Below are 18,894 nucleotides of genomic sequence, written 5' to 3'. Positions count from 1 at the left end.
ATGTAGGGTGTGTGTTGGAGGCATGTCTAGTCAGTAGGTTGAGTATGTAGGGTGTGTGTTGGAGGCATGTCTAGTCAGTAGGTCGAGCATGTAGGGTGTTTGTTGGAGGTATGTCTAGTCAGTAGGTTGAGTATTAGGGTGTGTGTTGGAGGCGTGTCTAGTCAGTAGGTTGAGTATGTAGGGGTGCATGTTGGGGCAGAGTGTTAGGAAATTAGGTCAGATAACAGACAAAAGACTTTGAAGCACTGAGGAGTTCCTAATAGTTTTGAAGCAAGGAGCTGCTGTGATTAGATTTACATTATTGACAGCATGTATTTCTGTTCATTTATATCATAACTTGTTGTTCCAGAAAGGATTTCAAGAACATATATAACCTCATACACAAGATTACCAACACACATATAAGTGGTATCCTCTTTGAGAAAGACATATGTTAAGTGTTGGATTTCAGGGCCATATCTACTCTCTGGATCTGCAGCCGGCAGAGGGAGGTCCCATTGTGGATGAGACAACAGAATCCCAAATTTAGACAAATGAATAAGAATCATGAAGATCCAAGTTGTAAGGGTCTTTATCACAGCTCTTTCCTGGGATAGGCGAGGGGACAGATGAGGGAACTAAGATTTAGAATGGTAACAACACCTGTGTGGGTCATGCAGTTCATTATGGATGATGCCAACACCAGATCGCTGTGATTTCTTCTAGGGCATTGTAACCTCACTAGAGTGTGGGCTTTAGGATCTGGTGAGCTGAGCCTGGATCGTAACTCCATTGCTTCTGCCTGTACGATTTTGGCCAAGGTGACTGACTTCTTGAGTCTCAGTTTTCTTACCAGAGGTTTGTGCCCAACCTCCAAGACCCTAGCTGTTGTCACTCCTTCCCTTCCTACTTTAGCAAGGCCTGAGGTGTTGCTAAAGATAGTTTCAAATGACCCAGTACATATTCAGATCATTCCAGTCAGTGGAGGGACGAGAGGGGTTGACTTTCTTGCTTTTGGCCACATAGTTTGAGCAGGTGAGCCATGTGGCCAGCAGGGGGCAGGGTCAGCCACACTCCAACTGTAGGGATTTAAAAATGACCCTATTTTGTGGAATCTTGGTGTTAGGAGCACCCTAGAGGCAGTACACTCTCTATTTTAAAGAGGAGGAAGCTGAGGTAGAAAGAGAACAAATACAACATGCCCAGAGCACAAGTGAAAAGTTGAGCTGGGGCCCAAGACCTATCTCAGGGTCCAGGGGTCTGCACCTTCTGTTTCCAGAAGATACTTTAGATATCAGCTTTAGATTTATAGCGGGCGCTGTAGAATCAGCACTGGACTTCAAACCACAAGATTGGCAGTTCAAACTCACCAGCTGCTCCTTGGAGAGTCTTTACTTAACAGCAACAACCACCATTATCTATCCATGCATTCATGAAGGGCAGTCAGCATGAGTATGGGTTAAAAATATTAACTTCACAAATGTAAACAATTGAAATGTAGCCCAATTTTTGTAATTCTATTTTGGTCTTTCTTCTTTTTTAAAAAACAAAATCCTGATGATTTGATTCTAGTCAGGGACCTGGAATCTCTCCACGTCTGAGATCCTGGCCATGGCCCCTGATGCCCAGCCCTACCTGTTTCCCCACAAGCTTTCCTTGGGTACACAGTAAGGGCCTCAGCTCCCCCCGAGCATGCTGGGATTTGTGAGAGGGCTAAGGGGAGGCAGAGGCCTGGTCTGGGAACCCCAACCTCAGTCCTGGGCTGACAAGACTCCCTGTTCACAGAGCCCTAGGTGCACGGGGCTTTGGATATCTTTTCCCACCAATGACACACTAGCCGTCCTCCCTCCCTCAGCCCTTACAAACAGTCCCCAGGCTCACCTGGTGGGGGATGGGCAGCCTGGGCAGGGGGCTGAGGCCCAGCAGCGGGGTGGTGGCCATGGCGGTGGCAGCAGTCATAGCTGAGGAGGCGGCCAGAGGGTCCATGGGCAGCTCTGGGCTCTGCTCCTGCTTCACCATGACGGAGCACAGTTTGTGCCCCAGCGCCCACGCTCCATGCTCCACGTCTAGGGGGAGGGCAGGACCAGGCTCAGGGGACTCTGGGAGCAGAGGGCTCGGGCTGGGCCCCTTCCCACCCCCCGGAGCTGCTCTGGACTGGACACAGGAGAGATACCAGGGTGCACCCGAAGGCAGGTAGGGGAGGGCAAGCAGACCCTTGTGAGGTGGTTTGTCAGGTGGGCTGAGGTCAGAACAAGAGAGGACATCCTCTTCATTCAGCAGTTTACAGAATGGCCTTGGTCAACAGACCTGGACCCTTCCTGACTGGCTGTGTGTGCTTAGGCAAGTTGTCAAACCTCTCTGAGCCTTAGTTCCTCATCTGTAAAATGGGGAAAGGAACCAGCTAATCTGCTGCCATAGAGTCTATTTCAGTGAATGACAACCCCACGTGTGTTAGAGTAGAACTATGCTCTTGATGGTTTTCAATGGCCATAGATTGCCAGGCCTTTCTTCTGAGGCACCTCTGGGTGGATTCAAACCTCCAACACGGGTTAGCAGCCCAGCGTGGAGTCGATCCCGACTCATAGTGACCCTATAGGACAGAGTAGGAGTGCTGCTTAGTCTTTCCGGGACTGTCCATCTTTACAGAAGCCAACTGTCACAGCTTTCTCCTGTGCAGCAGCTGGTAGGTTTGAACTGCAGACCTGGCAGCTAGCAGTCCAACACAGCCCACAGTACCACTGGACATCGTTTGGGAAGGGAACAGAGCCTACCTAATAAGGAGGCTGTGAGGATCAAATCAAATAATACACATAGAGCCCTTTACCCGGTGCCGGACAAGAAGTAAATGTTTAATAAATAGTTAACACAGGGTGACGTGGAACTGCGTAGTTGGAATCGAAAGGGAAGTGGCAGGTGGGGTCAAGTGGCCAGCAGATGTGGTTCACATGGCCTTGGAAGCAGGGTTAGGAATGATGGCTCCTGACTGGCTTCTAGAGGTCATGGGGAGCCACCGAAGAGCCTTTTTGCACTGGGCAAGTCTTCTGCAAAAGGCATCTTTAAAAAGTGTTAAAAAGCAAATATGTGACTTTGAGAACTAAGGTGCACCTAACCAAAGCTATAGCATTTCAATGAGCTCATATGCATGTGAATGCTGGACATTCAATAAGGAAAACTGAAGGAGAATTTATGCATTAATTCTGCATACATTTTAGCATGCTTTGATTTCTACTTTTTTTTGAAAGAATCACTTTGCCTCCTGTAGAGATTGGAATGGCTGCAGGGGGCTGCTGGAATAATTCAGACACTGGTGATGGAGAGGAGGGGATGTATTAGGGACACATTTAGAAGGAAGGCTAGACCAGACCTGAGGACCTAGGGGGTGTAGGGAGGGGGCAGGAGGAGTGACGGTTGATATGATTCCTGAAGATAGTGTCCACCTGACCACCTATGGGGTCTCCTGGATCCACCTGGGCCACAGATACTACCCATAGGCCCCAGCACCTGGACCAAAGGACAGCCCAAGAAGAAACGTGGTCAGGCAGGTGTTTGTGGAGGCAGCATGTGGGTAGGTGCTGGAGGGAACTGTAGGTTACAGGAAGGAGTCCTGGTAGGTAATGCATTGAGTTGATTGAAACTTGAGCAATTTGAACATCTTGCTGCTCCGGAAAACAATGAGGTCATCTCCTCCTGTAAAGCTTTACAGCCTGGGAAACCCTAGGGAGAAGTTCTACTTTGTTCTACAAGACCATTATGAGTCTGAATCGACTCATCAGCAGTGGGTGGGTGGGTGGGGAGAAGGGTCAGTGGCTTGGCTGTCTGATCCCACTTCAGAGCCAGGCCCCACCCAGCTGGGAGTCTGAGTGCCCCGGCTCTGGGCCACAGGCTGCCGTTAGGTTCCGGGAACACCCACTATCTTTCCAAATTACAGGACCAGGCCGCCGGCCTCCGGGAAGCTGCCCCCTGTGAAGGGCCCACAGACAAATTACTTTAAAAATAGACTTGGGGTGGCCAGGGAGCAGCCACTAGGCTGGCCCAGCAGGGGTAGATGGAGAACCTGCCCTGGAAGGGAGAGAGCCTACCTCACAGCCTTGCCCTTTCCTGGGAGGAAGCCTCCAGAAACCAAGGCACCATGGGAGCCCTTGGCAACCACACTCCCTGGAGCCATGTGAAACCCCAGAGGGTGGCCCTGCCCTCACCAGGGGTGGTACAAAGACCAGTCTCTGCCCCTGGGGAACCTCTGGGACTCTGAGAAACAGCTCATCAGACTCAGTTCAGCTTGACACACTCTCCCTCGTTACCTCCTCCCAACAACCCTATGGGCCAGGCATCGTCATTCTTCCCATTTTGTAGGTGAGAAAACCAAGAAACTTGTCAAGATCATGGTCCTTGGGAGGAGGAAAGAGGAATAAAAACTCTGTACATGGTTTTAGCCATTCACTGAGCAAATAGGGTTTCTAGATGCACCATGAAAAGATGGCTGTTGTGTTCTGTTGCAGAGCAACCCTATATAGCACAGAGCTGCTGTGGTTGAGTGCTGAGGTGTGGTTGAAGAGTTTGAACCACCAACCTTGAGGTTCAAACTGACCTTGTGGTCAAGTACTTATCCTATAGCACCAGAGGAGAAATGCCCTATCAGGTTTCCCAGGCTGTCATCTTTACTGTAGAAGAAAGGTAACGCTTTCTGCTCCCATAAAGAAATGGGGTTCCCATTGGAAACCCTATACAGGGTTGCAATGAGTTAGAACAACTTGACAATAAACAACAGCAACAAGTTTTATGGGAGCAGATCACCAGGTCTCTTCTCTTTTGGATTCACTGGTTATGTTCGAACTGCTGACCTTTCAGTTAGCAGTTGAACGCTTAATCATTTTGCCACAATTTAATCAGTCACAATTTACTGATTATTAAAAATATTTTAAACTAGATACTTGCATTTCCCAGCTCAGTGCCTGGCATATAAAATACATCATCAACAAAAATAGCCACAATGCCATATAATTATTGATATCAGGCTTTGTCCTGGGTATTGGGCTGGGGGTATTGTATGCATAAAATTTTTAATCCTGACTAGAACTCTTCAAGTACATATTATCTTCATTTTCAAGTTAAGGAAAACAGAGGTTCAGAGAGGTTATGCAACTTGTCCAAGATCACAAAGCAGCAACTAGAAGCAACAGGATGCACGCTAAGACCTACTTGGTTTCAAACCTGGTACCCTTACTGCCCACTGTGGTCAGCAAATGGGGCAATAGCAATAGTGTGAGATTTAGAGTCAGAGAATTTGGCTCCAAGTGCCTACTCTACCTTTTATTGTGACTTAGACAACAGCTTCCCTGAAGCCTTGCTTTTCTTATTGGTTAAAAGGGGATTATAACCAAAGTGATTCTCTGTTCAGTTGTGATAAAGAAATGAGATCATAAACTTGAAGACGTTTTGCCAACTGGACAGTGCTGTAGAAATGCTTACTGTCATTCCCATGTGTAGAAGAATCCGAGGCTTAGAGAGGTGAAGGGACCTGTCCAGGGTCACCCAGCCCCACACTGATGGAGCAAGGACCACCTGGGTTGGAGGAGATGTCACAAGGCAAGTTCTAGGTGGGCCACAGTCTGCAGTTCTTGAGGACGGATTCCATGAGGGGAAGGACTCAGAGTGCTTTATAGATGGAAGGGGCTGGAAGAAAGGGGTACTATGGGTAGCCCCAACTTCAGGAATAAAAGCAGGGTATAGGGGTTTCCCCCAGGTAACACCTCAGAGAGTATCATGGTATGAGGAAGTGGTAAGGTTCTAGAGTCGTAACAACATGTTCACATATATTATTTTGTCACCCCAATTGTCCCTTCTACATTAGTGGTTCTCAGACCTCAGGTGGATCAATAGCTCCTGGAGGCTGGTCTCACCCACAGGGTTTCTGATTTAGGAGGCCAGTGGTGGGGCTTGAGCGTTTCCACTTCTGACAAGCTCTCAGGTGATGCTGAGCCTGCAGGTCCGGGGACCACACTTAAGAAACTAGTGGCCTGAGTCATCGGGGGGACCGTTTTGAGACATGCACATATGGGTTTGAGTAAGAACAAAAAAGTCAGGGAGCCGCACCCCATGAAAGGCATTTGTGGGTGTCTCCGCATGCAGGTTTTCCCGTCATGGGCCGTTGGGCCTGTGCTGTCCCTGGGCTTTCCCTCCTCTTACCCTGAGTGGTGTCCTCCATCTTGATGGGCATGAGAGGACTCTGAGGAGCCGAGTCACCGCTCAGGGAGTAGCTGTGCTCAGCCTGGATACCCGGCGTCGGGGAGTCCAGTTCCATGTCCAGGAGAGGGCTCTTCTCATCCAGCCCAGGGTCATCAAAGAAACTGCTGAACAGATCATTGGAGAAGTCCTCCATGTTCTCCGCAAAGTGGTCCAGGTGCTCTGGGAAGTGCTACAGAAGGAGGGGAGAAGACGGAATTCATATTCACTTGGGAAGGGGTGCACATGCTGCTGTGGTAGTCCCACAATTCCTGCGGTCATCCCTACTGTCACTGGAACCTCCCCCTTACTGTTCCCACCACCATTAATACCACCCTTACCAACATCACCAACATCGTTATTATTAATCCGACCACCATTACTCCACCTCGGCTACCCCCTCAGTGCCAACACCATCACCACCTCCACCACCATCACCAGCATGACCCTCAAGGGGGAACTGATGGGATGGAAGACTTCCTGGAGCAGGCAACAGGACCCTGGCTCTGGAATCTTGGTCAAATCACTTAACCTGTCTGAGTCTAGTCCTTGGTTAGCTCTGCTTTCTTCATAGACTTGATGTGAAGAATAACTGTATGTCTATGAGAGCATTCCGAAGCAACATTTGTATTGGAATGTGGAGAGAGGGGGATGCAGGATGGCGGGCTTCCACTCTCCTCATTCCCACAGTCCCAACCTGTCCTTGGGCCCCCAGTATCTTTCTTTTCCCAGTCATCCTCTATGCCAAGAGATTAGGTTCTGGAGCCTATGCTTGGGTTTGAATTTTGGCCCTGACACTGCTAGTTATGACTCAGTGTTGTTCAGACTGTGGGTGATGACTCATTTGGGTTGTGAAATCAACTTAGTGGGTCACAACCAGAATTGAAGAAAAAATAAAGTAGAACAAAATAGAGTAAAAAATATCAGTGTGCACTGCCCAGAATCAAGTATTGTCTTGTGAATATTTTATCTCAATGTTTATGTGTGTTGTGTTCTTGGTAATGATGTAAAATGTATTTCTTATAACTGAAAAGGATTTCTGGTATGGTGTTGTAGGATCAACACTAGACAGAGAACCACAAGGTCAAAGCCACCAGCTGCTCCTTGAAAACCCTATACAAGGTCTTTATGATTTGGAACCGACTCCAAAGCACTTAACAACACAATACAACTGAAAAAGACTGAAAAATCCTGGGCTCTGTGATCTTGGAAAAGTTAATTAACCTCTCTGTTTTTCATCTCTTCTCCCTCTGTAGAGTAGAATGATAAAGTTCTACCTGTTAGGATTATGGTGTGGATTAAACAAGTGAATACATACAAAGCACTTAGAATGGTCCCACTCAACAAATGCTACCTTTCACTATCAACAAAGCACCCCAGTGGCTGGCACATAATAGGTACCTGTGACTATTTTTTTCTTTCTAAAGAATTATAAATATTTATGGAAATGTTAGGGGGAAGTGCGAGTCAGTGGTAGAGTCTTGCCTTCTATGGGGGAGTCCTGGTGTGGCGCTGCAGGAGAATGCGCTGGACCACAAGGTCAATTTGAACCACAAGGTTGGTGGTTCAAACCTACCCGCTGCTCCTCAGAAACCCTATACAGGGTCGTTATGCGTCAGAATGGACTTGGCGGCATGTCACAACAACAAAAACATGGGGGAGATCGTAGTGCAGCCACTATCTTTAGTCAGTGTGTTGCTATGACATTGAATCGGTTTCAGTGGAGTTTCTAGATTTCTGATAAACCAGCCAATGAAAACCCTGTGAATCACAGTGGTCTCATCCCATTGTGCATCAGTGGTGGCCAGGACAGTAACTAACAACAACAAGGAAATGGGACTGCTAATGAGTCTTAATTTGTTAATTGACAAAGAGATGGAGGGGTGGCTTCAGGCCCTTAAGTCCCACCTACTAAGTGGCTAAGACCTTGCTTCTGGAAAGAATTGTTGATCTTTCTAGGGAATACTAGGGAGCCTGTCCCAGTTCAGATAGGGCCCCTGGTGGTACAGGTAGTTAAATGCATGGTGCTGACTGAAAGGTGCTAACCAGTCACTCCACAGGAGAAAGCTGTCTGCTTCTGTAAGGATTGATAGCCTTGGAAACCCTGTGAAGCAGTTCTGCTCTGCCCTGTAAGGCCACTATGAGTTGGAATTGACTAGACTGGCAATGGATTTGTTTTGTTGTTGCTGTTGTTTTTGGTCCCAGTTCTGAAGGGATGGACAAAGGGGTCTTCGGTCTGGGGACAAGCTGAGAATGGCGAGGTTAGAGGAACAGAGTTTGAGCATGAGGGCTGAGCAGAGGATGAGCACCAACTCTGGAATTAGAGAGACCGGCTTTATACAATTGTTGTTGTTGTTAGGTGGCATCGAGTCAGTGCCAACCCATAGCAACCTTATGCACAGCAGAATGAAATACTGCCCGATCCTGGACCAACCTCACTGTATAGTGTTGTCACGCTTGAGCCCATTGATGCTGCCACTTGGTCAATCCATCCCGCTGGGGGTTTTCCTCTTTTTCTCTGACCTTCCACCTTACCAAACATGAGATCCTTCTCCAGCGACTGGTCCCTCCTGACAATATGTCCGAAGTATGAGAGATGAAGTTTGACCATCTTGGTCTCCAAGGAGCACTCTGGCTGCACTTCTTCCAACTCACATCTGTTGGTTCTATGGGCAGCCCATGGCACTTTCAATATTCTCCTCCAACACCATAACTCAAAAGCATCAATTCTTCTACTGTCTTCCCTTATTCACTGTCCAACTTTCACATTCATATGAGGTTATTGAAAATACCATGGCTTGGGTCAGGCGCACCTTAGTCCTCAAGCTGACATCTTTGCTTTTTAATACTTTAAAAAGGTCTCGTGTAGATTTTCCTAATGCAATACGTCATTTGGTTTCTTGACTGCTGCTTCCGTGAGTGTTGATAGTTGATCCAAGAAGAATGAAGTCCTTGACAACTTCAATCTTTTCTCCATTGATAGAATGTTGTTTATTGGTCCAGTTGTTATTAGTTGTCAATCAAATCTGTTCTGACTCATAGCAACCCTGCATAAGGTTTCTGAGAAGCAGAAGGTGGGTTTGAATTGCTGACCGTTTGGTTAGCAGTCCAGTGCTTACCTTACAACTCCTCTAATTGCTAAGTTATTTAACTTTTCTAGACATCAGTTTCCTCGTTTTTAAAGTGGGGGAAATTATAGTTCCTATTTGATTGTGTGGATCATGACAAGCTATGGACAACATTGTGGTATTCCAGAACACTTAATTGTGCTCATGAGGAATCTGTACCTGGACCAAGAGGCAGTTGTTAGAACAGAACATGGGAACACGGAATGTTTTAAAATTAAGAAAGGTGTGTGACAGGGTTGTATTCTTTCACCATATTTATTCAACTTGTATGCTGAGCAAATAATCCGAGAAGCTGGGTTATATGAAGAAAAACGTAGCATCAGGATTGGAGGAAGACTCATTAAAAACCTGCGATATGCAGATGATACAACCTTGCTTGCTGAAAGTGAAGAGGACTTAAAATCTAAATTTATTGATGAAGATCAAAGAGCACAGCCTTCGGTATGGATTACATCTCAATGTCAAGAAAACAAAAATCCTCACCACTGGACCAATAAACAACATTCTTATCAATGGGGGAACAATTGAAGTTGTCAAGGACTTCATTCTTCTTGGATCAACTATCAATACTCATGGAAGCAGCAGTCAAGAAATCAAATGACATATTGCATTAGGAAAATCTGCTACACAAGACCTTTTTAAAGTGTTGAAGAGCAAAGATGTCAGCTTGAAGACTAAGGTGCACCTGACCCAAGCCATGGTATTTTCAATAACCTCGTATGCATGTGAAAGCTGGACAGTAAATAAGGAAGATCGTAGAAGAATTGATGCTTTTGAGTTATGGTGTTGGAGGAGAATATTGAAAGTGCCATGGGCTGCCCATAGAACCAACAGATGTGAGTTGGAAGAAGTGCAGCCAGAGTGCTCCTTGGAGGCCAAGATGGCCAAACTTTGTCTCTCATATTTCGGACATATTGTCATGAGGGACCAGTGGCTGGAGAAGGATATCATGTGTGGTCAGGTGGCGGGTCAGAGAAAGAGAGGAAGACCCCCAACAAGATGGATTGGCCAAGTGGCAGCATCGATGGATTCAAGCGTGGCAACAGTGGTGAGGTTGGCCCAGGATCGGGCAGTGTTTCGTTCTGCTGTGCATAAGGTTGTTATGAGTCGGTATCGACTTGATGGCACCTAATAACAACAACAACAACACCTCATAGGCTTGTCATGAGGGTCAAATATTTTTGTGAAGTGCTTACTACACACCTCATAGGATTATGAGGATAAAATGAGTTAATACATATATAACAGTGCCTGGTATGCAGTGAGTGCTCAATAGTTGTTGTTAAGTGCTGTTGAGTCAGTTCCAACCAAAAGCGACCTTATACAGGGCTTCTGAGGAGTGGCTGGTGGGTTGAACTGGCAAATTTTAGTTAGCTGTCCAGTGCTTATCCTAGAATTGTTAGTCATTATTACTGAGAAAACCACAGCCCCTAGCACTGAGCCTGAGATGTGAACTCTGGAACCAATTCAGGGAGGTGGTTTTATCCTCTCCCTCCCCACCCAAGTAAATTGTGATCAGAAAATTCAGAATAATATGAGTTCAGAAACCCTGTGAACTTCCCACTTTCCAAGTTATCAGGAATCCTAGTCCTCTTCCTACACGGTGGTTTACCTTTCCAAAGCGCTTTCATAGACGCATCATTGTATTTAATTCTCACAGTATCTGCATTTGCATTTAGGGAAACTGGGACCAGGGAGCCACACGTGGGTCTCCTCACTGCCCAGACCATCCCCTACTGAAGCAGATATCCTGCTGTGACCTGTAAGTTCCCTGAAGTTCATCTGCTGCATCCCAGCACTGGCCCAAAGATTTAAAAATAAATACATAAATCTCCAATTGCTCTTGAGTCTATGCTGACTATGGCAACGCCATGGGTGACAGCTTAGAACTGTGTTCCATAGGGTTTTCTGTGGCTGATTTTGGGGAATTAGACTGCCAGACCTTTCTTCCTGGACACCTTTGGGTGGACCTCTAACCTTTTGGTTAGCAGCCAAATGTATTAACTATTTACACCATCTAGCTGTCCTGGTGAGGTGCTGTAGCGTAAGCAGTGAGTTTGGTTTGAACCAACCTTTTTGTTCCACCCAGCGATCTTGGCCCATGATGTTGTTGTTAAGGCCTGTCGAGTTGGTTCCAACTCATAGTGAACCCTGTATAGGATTTCCTAGGAGTGGCTGGTGGGTTTGAACTACTGGCCTTGCAGTTAGTAGTCCAATCCAGTGCTTATCCTACAATGCCGATAGACAATAAACATTGGTGGAGGGACAATACCTTCAGTATGTCACAGCCAGCAATGCTTGGGTGAAGCAGTACACGAGGTCAACAGGCCTCAGCTAACTGTGACCGCAGAGGCAAACCATTGACGTGATATAAACCCAACCACCTAGCTAGGGCTCTGTCAGATCTATGCTAGCCACACCCTCTGCAGAGCCCAGGCCTGCCCAGCTGGGGGCGCCACTTCCTTCTGCTCTCGCTCTCTCTCAGGGTCTTAAAATCCTACTGTGCAACTGGGTGGGAGGCTAAGAGTGAGTCAGAGGCGAAGGTATTTCTTCAGCAGCTGCTTTTCAGGAGATAAGGGTTTGCCAATCCCCTTCCTGGGGCCTTGTCGAGGAGAAATGCTTCCGCTGTCTGGGCTGGGGTCCCTGAAGGCGGAAGCTCATGGCAGATGAACCAAGTCCTTCTCAAAGGGTGTCCACGAGAATATGCCTAGGGAGCTCCTTTGGTCCCCTTTATGAGCATCCAGCACCCCACCTGCTGCATACAGCAGCCAAACTCAGAAGGATTGAGCTTCCAGCATTGCGGAAGCCAAGTGGGAAGGGAGGGCGGCCAAGGGGCAGGCAGGGTGGGGGTGGAGGACACTAGGCTCTCTGGTCCTCCTTGTTCAGGGCTTCCTATGTGCTGGGCAATGGTGGACATGTCTTCCTGCCCCTACGCCAGAAGGACTCCCCCTTACCGCTATCTAGAAAGGGGCTCTGGTGGCGCTGGACAATAAGCACTGGACTGTTAATCATAAGATCAGCAGTTCAAACCCACCAGCTGCTTCACAGGAAAAAGATGAGGCTTTCTGCTCCCATAAAGCGTTGCAGCCTTGGAAACCCTATACAAGGTCACTATGAGTTGGAATCGACTCTACAGCACCTAACAACCATAACGCCTAACAACCACACCATCACTTCCACTGGAAGGAGACCCTGGATAGTGCAGTCAATATCCTCACTTGCTAGCCAAAAGATTGAAGGTTCAAGTCCATCTAGAGGTGGCTCAAGTGCTCTGCTTCTAAAAACTCAGCCATTGACAGCCCTAGGGAGCACAGGTCCACTCTGAGTCTCAGGGGGTTGCCATGAGTCAGAGTGGACTTGGAAGTAAGTGGTTTTACTTCTGTCTGATGCCTGGCCTCTGGGGGTTCAGCTACTGTTGATTTGTCATCAATTTAGAGGTAGATATGAATATAGTATGAAGTGCCGTTGAGTCAGTTCTGAATCAAATCGACCCTCGAGGAGCAGCTGGTGGGTTTGAACCACCGATCTTGCGGTCAAACTGACCTTATGGTGCAGTGCTTATCCTACAGCGCCACACCAGGACTCCTAGAGGTAGCTGGAATCTGAAAACTCCCATCGTTCATGGCCCCCTTCCCCTTATTGCTATTGGGGAACCTTAAGTTCAAAGAGGAAAAGCCGGCTACCCACCGTCACACAGTGAGTGGGTGATATGGGAGGGGCTCCTCCACAGCTCTAGGCTACACACTGGTGTGGGCACCCTCTTCTTGTCCTCTCAAGGTGATCCTCCCCTCTGCTCACCTTCTCTCCATCCCTGGGACGCCCATTCGGGAGACCTCAGGCCTTCTCATCTCCTGCCTAACCCATCTCAACTCCAACCACACCCAGGTCTCTCTCCAATTCACACACACCGAGTTCAGATTTCAGACTATCCAACGGAAATTATTGCGGATCGAGAGTGGTGTCATCAGTCTATAAGCAACAGGGGGCGGTAGGTCGACGTTCTGAGGGAGTCAGGGTTCTAAGGGGGTGAGGGTTCTATGGGGGTGCCTTTCCAAGCAACGGGGGTGGGAGGCCAGAAAAGGAAATATTATGATGTTTCCCTCCTCGTTAAAGACTTTTTCCTACAGTCAAGCCAACAAAAGCTACTTCTCGGCGGCCACGCAGAGCCGGCGCCGGCTCCATAGTTAGGAGGAGCGTTCCAGGTTCCCCCCGCCTGCAGACTCCCGCACCCCTCCTCTGGGCTGCACCTTCCGCCCCAATAGCCCGCCCCTGACATTTGAAAGCAGCTGAGTCCATCAGCGCGGCTCACAAAAGGTTAAGGCCGGCGCGTGCGGTGCCGCCCCTCTCCGGAATCCGGCCTGCCCATTGGAGAGAGCTGCAGAGCTTCTAGCTAATGAGAGGAATCTGCGAGCTGTCGGACGCGCTGTCAGGGAAGGGAGCAGAGACAAGTGGAGGGGGTCCTTGGCCTCCGCGGACTGCTCTGATGTCCGGAAAGAAGGGGTTCTAGGGCCGACCTCAGTGCCCCCTTCTGTGGTAGAGCGGGGGCAGAAATGGCCCTTCGAGACTCCAGCTGGGCCCGGCAGTCCCACGGTGCCCTAAGGCCCCGACACAGCACCCGGAGCGGGAGGAAGTGGAGACGAAGGATCTGCTCCGAGGTCCCTGGCGGGCCGGATTCTAAATTTCCATCCCGGCTCTTCCAGCGCAGTCTCTTACACCCCTCCTCATGGAGCAGCCCTAGGCTCTGTTCCTGGGTGATAGGATCCCCAGATCGTGATAGGACCACTTAGGCTCCCTTTTTTCCCCTTGCCCTCGTCCGTCGTTTGGGGTCAGTGCAGATAGCATGCCGCTCAGGTGGCTCCGCTGTCTATGGGGAACGGGGAAGAAGGGACCCCCCAGGCCCCAGCGTGCTCCATCCCAGGCTTCTGCCCTCCCCCTACCTGGCTGATTTCCTATGTGCTGGGGGGCGGGGGGAGGTGGTGGTGATGGAAGAAGGGAGGAGTCCGGAGCTGGTCCAGACTGAGTTGTGGGATGGGGGAAGGAGGGGAATTGAGCCCGGACATTCCTTCAAGTGAGAGTCCTTCCATAGTTCCCCTTCCTCTCCCCCGCAGTTATGCCCAGACACCCCCCACCCCCACCCCGCTTCCCAACACTGACCCATACATTCCGCAACGGTTACTTGCCTCGTGGTCACAAGAAAATCGCCCCTTCAAGCTGAAGGGCCACCAGCCTGAGTCATTTTGCTGTGTCCAGAGAGGGAAGATCAGGGAGGCTCTGAGAGGGGAGGGGACCCCCTGGATCCCCAGTTGTCAAACAGACCCTCTCTATCTTTAAGCAGGCATTGGAAGGCATTGGCAGCCAGGACAGAGCTAGACCAAAGGCTGGCCAGTGATGGGGGAAGAACACTGAACTCACATCCAGAGCTCCAAGTGCAAGGACTCAGCTCTCCTGGGCAGGTGGCCTGGGTTATAGTCGGTGATAGGGACAGGGTGAAGTGGATCAGAAAGTAGGCTCTTTTCCTCTGTCCTGGCCTTTTTGAGACTAGGAAGGGGGATGCCAGCTCTCTGGGTCCCTGGAGACTTCCTGGCAGGGCATGGGGTGTAGGGGAGTAGGGGAGCACATTGTTCCAACCTCTAACCTCATTCTCAGCCCCTGTTCCCCACAGGCCCATGGAAGGCAGCTGTTGAGGTTTCATATTTCCTATCCCCCCCACTGAACTGCTCACCATGGAGCCCAAGCTCAAACCCAAATAAGCAGAAATGCTTCAGTGTGTGCGTGTGTACATGCAGGCACAGCCTACGGATATATATGGGCTGTGGGGTTCCTTCTTACTTAGGGTAACACCACCTCTGTGAGGCCACACCACGAAAACTACACATCCACTGATACATTCAGATAATTCCTCATATCCATGCTCCCCGCCCCCACCCCCACTCCAGACACAGCCTCATAGGCTGACAAAGGCTGCCACCATCAGGCATTCAATAAGATGTGATCAACACAAATTCACACACATGCAGCCACTCTAAGACACACAGATGTGCGCTTACATAAACACAAGCAACTTTACACAGCACAAAGAATGGAAAGCTGACCTCATCAAGCTTCATGCCTAAGATGTCTGAGTCATGTGACCTCCAGGGAGGGAGATTTGGGAGTCAAAGGCTGGCCTGGAGCTGGGACAGTGAGGCCTAGGATTGGAGGAGCGAGGCAAAGGGAACATTTAGCATGTGCTGGAGAAGGGGAGAGGATAAACACAAGGCAGGTTGGCACCTAGTTGGTGTACATGGGCTGCTTCCGTATAGGGCAGGGGTCTGGGGAAGGGTATAGTCTCTGCAGCTTCTAGTTCTGTCTGCCTGCCTGGTCCACCAGTTTTCTCCCCTGGCCAGACCACAGGGCCCTCAGGCAAGTGGATAGCTGACCTGTAGATTCCTGGCCAGCCCCTGGCATCTTCTGAAAGACGGCCCCTGTACTGCGGCCCAGCCCAGGGGCGGGTGCCAGGCACTGTCTGGGCAAAAAAGAAGAGATGGCAGTGACTGCCGCCCCTCCCCCAGGCTGGGATAAGCTGTCATTGGCACCACTGAGGTCATAGCAGACCATGTCCTGGCTACTGGAGATGTTGGTCCTTAGGCAGCGGCTGGAGCATCCCAATGGGGACAGTTCAGGACACGTGAGTAAGTGCCAGAGCTGGTGCTGGAGCTTTGGAGAGAAAGTATCTTATCACCTTCATTCATTCAGTTACCAGTCATTCATTCATTCAGCATTTATGGAGTACCTAGTGTTTGCCCAGCCCTGTGGAGACAAAAGTGAACAAGGCTCAGTTCTTGCCCTCAAAAGGCTTCCTGTTTAGTGGGGAGACCACTCCATTTATGTAAGTATGCTCAAGACCTGAATGAACTCTGATTTCTCTTCAGGGCATTCTCCACTTGCATCAAAAGGATCTTCTAAAACACAAATATGACCATGTTATTTCCCTGCTCAATATCCCTCAGTGACTCCCTATTGACTTTAGAATAGAGTTCATAAAGTTCCTTAGTGTAGCTTGAAATGGCCCAGGCATGCTGATTCTATGTCTTGATTGTGTCTGGTTCTTGTTTGAATGCCCAAAGCTTAACATGGGTCCAGACACACAGTAGGCACTTAAACGTTTGTTGAGTGAGTAAGTGAGTGAATGAGTGGGTGAATAAAGGAATGTGTCAGGGAGCTTGTGGACTGAGTCCCTTTCTCTGCCGCTGAGCCTCCAGGAATGACTGTCCTGAATTCCACTCCCATGCCAGCTTGCTCCTGCTCCAGGCAGAGTTTCCATTCACTTGGAGACCTTCCCTTGGCTCCTCCCTAGTGGGATTTGCTGTACCCATTTTCCAGGCCATTTCTCCCCAGGGTCTTTTCATTCTTAAACTTCAGTCAGACCAGGCACTTGGAGATCCCTCATTGAGTGCCAGAGGAGCCCCCAGACTCAAGCTAGCCTAGGGGTATGAACAAAGCCCCAATGGATAGCCTTCTGGAAGCTGCTCTCCAGCCCCTGGCCAGCTGGAAAACCCTTGGCTGGAGCCTACCGCCCAGCTCTGGCTGGAATTCCCTTGGCCGCGTCCCTCTCCCTCTGTGTACTCATCGCTCGGCCTGTCTGAGTTGTCCTCAGGTTTTATTTTTGGAACGTATGGGATCCTTGGGCTCCTTTATTTACTTTCTTCTTTCAGGGAAGGTATGGGATCCTTGGGCTAGGCTGGGGATTAGGCTATGACACCAGTCCCTGGGGCTTGGACCTCTTAAGGCTCCCAGGGGATGGAGCTTTCTAAAACTCTAGTCTCACCAGATGCTCCAAAATCAGCTGCTTCTCCCCTTCCCCCACCCAGTGTGTGACTAACGCCTGCCCCTGCACTTCTTGAAGAGCCCCATGATAGCCCCCCAAAAATTATGATAATTTTAGAGTTGAAAGGAATTAGACATCATTCAATTCATCCCCTCTTATTTGTAGAGGCAATGTAGTTCAATGTTTTCAAGCAAGGAGACAGACAGACTTGGTTTTAATCCTCTCTGTGTAGCCTTAGACAAACTCCTTAACCTCTCTGAAACAGTTTCAGCTACAAAATGGAGGTGGTGGTTATTAAATGCTGTTAAGTCGGTTCCAATTCATAGTGACCCTGAATAGGGTTTCTAAGAAGTGGCTGGTAGGTTTGAACTGCTGGCTTTGCAGTTCAAACCGACTTTGTGGCTAGTTCTTATCTGATAGTATCTCACTAGAACTCCATGAACTGGAGGTACTTGTCCTGGTGTGGCACTGTGGATGAATGCACTGGACTGCAAAGTCATTTGAACCGGAAGGTCAGCAGTTCAAGCTCACCAGTTGTTCCTCAGAAACCATATATGGGGTCTCTATGGGTTAGAACGGACTCAACAGCACTTAACAACAACATACCTGTTTCACCAGGCTGGGTTAACTTTTGTAAAGTATACAATTCAAGATGCATAGAAGGTGCTCCTTAAACATAGCTATTATTCTTCTTAAGGACCTCTGGGGTTGTTTGGCTGCTAACCCTGAGGTCAGAGATTCACACCCATCTCAGGAGAAAGATCTGGTGATGACAGCCTAGGAAACCCTAGGGAGAGTTCCAGCCTGTCCTTTAGGGTTGTTGTGAGTCAGAAAGAACTCTATGGCACAATAACAGTATTATTCTTAGGGTCCCTGGGAGTGCAGTACTTAAGCCTCACAATAGCACATAGTAAGGGCCCAATAACTTAGCTGTTGTCATCCTTACAAGTCCATGGGTGGAACAAGCAGTTAATGCGCTTGGCTCCAACGTTTGGTTGTAGGTTTGAGTCCACCCAGAGGTGTCTCAAAAGAAAGTCCTGACAATCTGCTTCTGAAAACCCAATAATTGAAAACCCTCTAGAGCACAGACCTACTCTAACACACAAAGGGTCACTAGGAGACAGAATCAGCTCATAGCAACTATTACAGAGAAGGGAAACTGAGGTTCAGGGAAGAGTGTAGACTTGGCCAACTCAAGACAAACAGCCATTTCTGGAGTCCTTCCTCTGTATCTCCCTTCCAAACTGAAGTTGAGTCAGAAGAGTTGAGCAGGAAAGGATCTGGCCCCAACCCAAAGGAAGACTCTTCTAGAGTTGGGTGGGCAAAGTCATGGGTATTCTGTATCTGCCTCCTACCACCATGTGAAGCCCACCTCCAGAGAAGGTGACCGATTCTTCCACTGTCCTAGAGAACGCCTTCTTTACTGCTCACTGAGGGCAAGGGGTCTGGAGAGGAGACCCCAGCACTCAGCTCCAGGGTGGATCCCAGGTCAGTGGGACCCCTAGGAGAGGGAAGACACTGGATCCTGACATCACAGAGGGGAGAAGTTGGAGCCACAGCCCTGCAGGCCAGCTGGGGCCCTTCCAACCCATCCAGATGTCTCAGGAATGTGCTGAGCTGGGAACTACCTCTATTCTTCCCTCCCCCCAGTCCCTCATCATCTCCTCATGCTTGCTCAAGCTCGGCCTCCACCCCACCCCGCTGCCTTTCCTCTTCCATCTCTCCTTAGGAGGGTCGGCTGTTCATTGTCCTTCTGCACCC

The 18,894-nt window shown here is 49.1% G+C and overlaps 1 protein-coding gene across 1 annotated transcript in view; it reads right to left on the bottom strand.

The window, feature by feature from the left end:
• The window catches only part of CREB3L1 (cAMP responsive element binding protein 3-like 1), a 51,736-nt gene that overhangs the window by 21,303 nt on the left and 11,539 nt on the right, over window positions 1-18,894 (bottom strand). The window contains exons 2-3 of the mRNA XM_006865047.1: window positions 6,163-6,391; window positions 1,861-2,045 (exon numbers count right to left, since the gene is read on the bottom strand). Coding sequence (XP_006865109.1) covers window positions 1,861-2,045; window positions 6,163-6,391 — 414 coding nt within the window. The remainder of the gene's footprint in view (window positions 1-1,860; window positions 2,046-6,162; window positions 6,392-18,894) is intronic.

Source organism: Chrysochloris asiatica, unplaced genomic scaffold, assembly GCF_000296735.1.
Source record: "Chrysochloris asiatica unplaced genomic scaffold, ChrAsi1.0 scaffold00075, whole genome shotgun sequence".
NCBI lineage: Eukaryota > Metazoa > Chordata > Mammalia > Afrosoricida > Chrysochloridae > Chrysochloris > Chrysochloris asiatica.
Note: the sequence above shows the minus strand (reverse complement) of the source record. Positions and strands in the feature narration are given on the sequence as shown.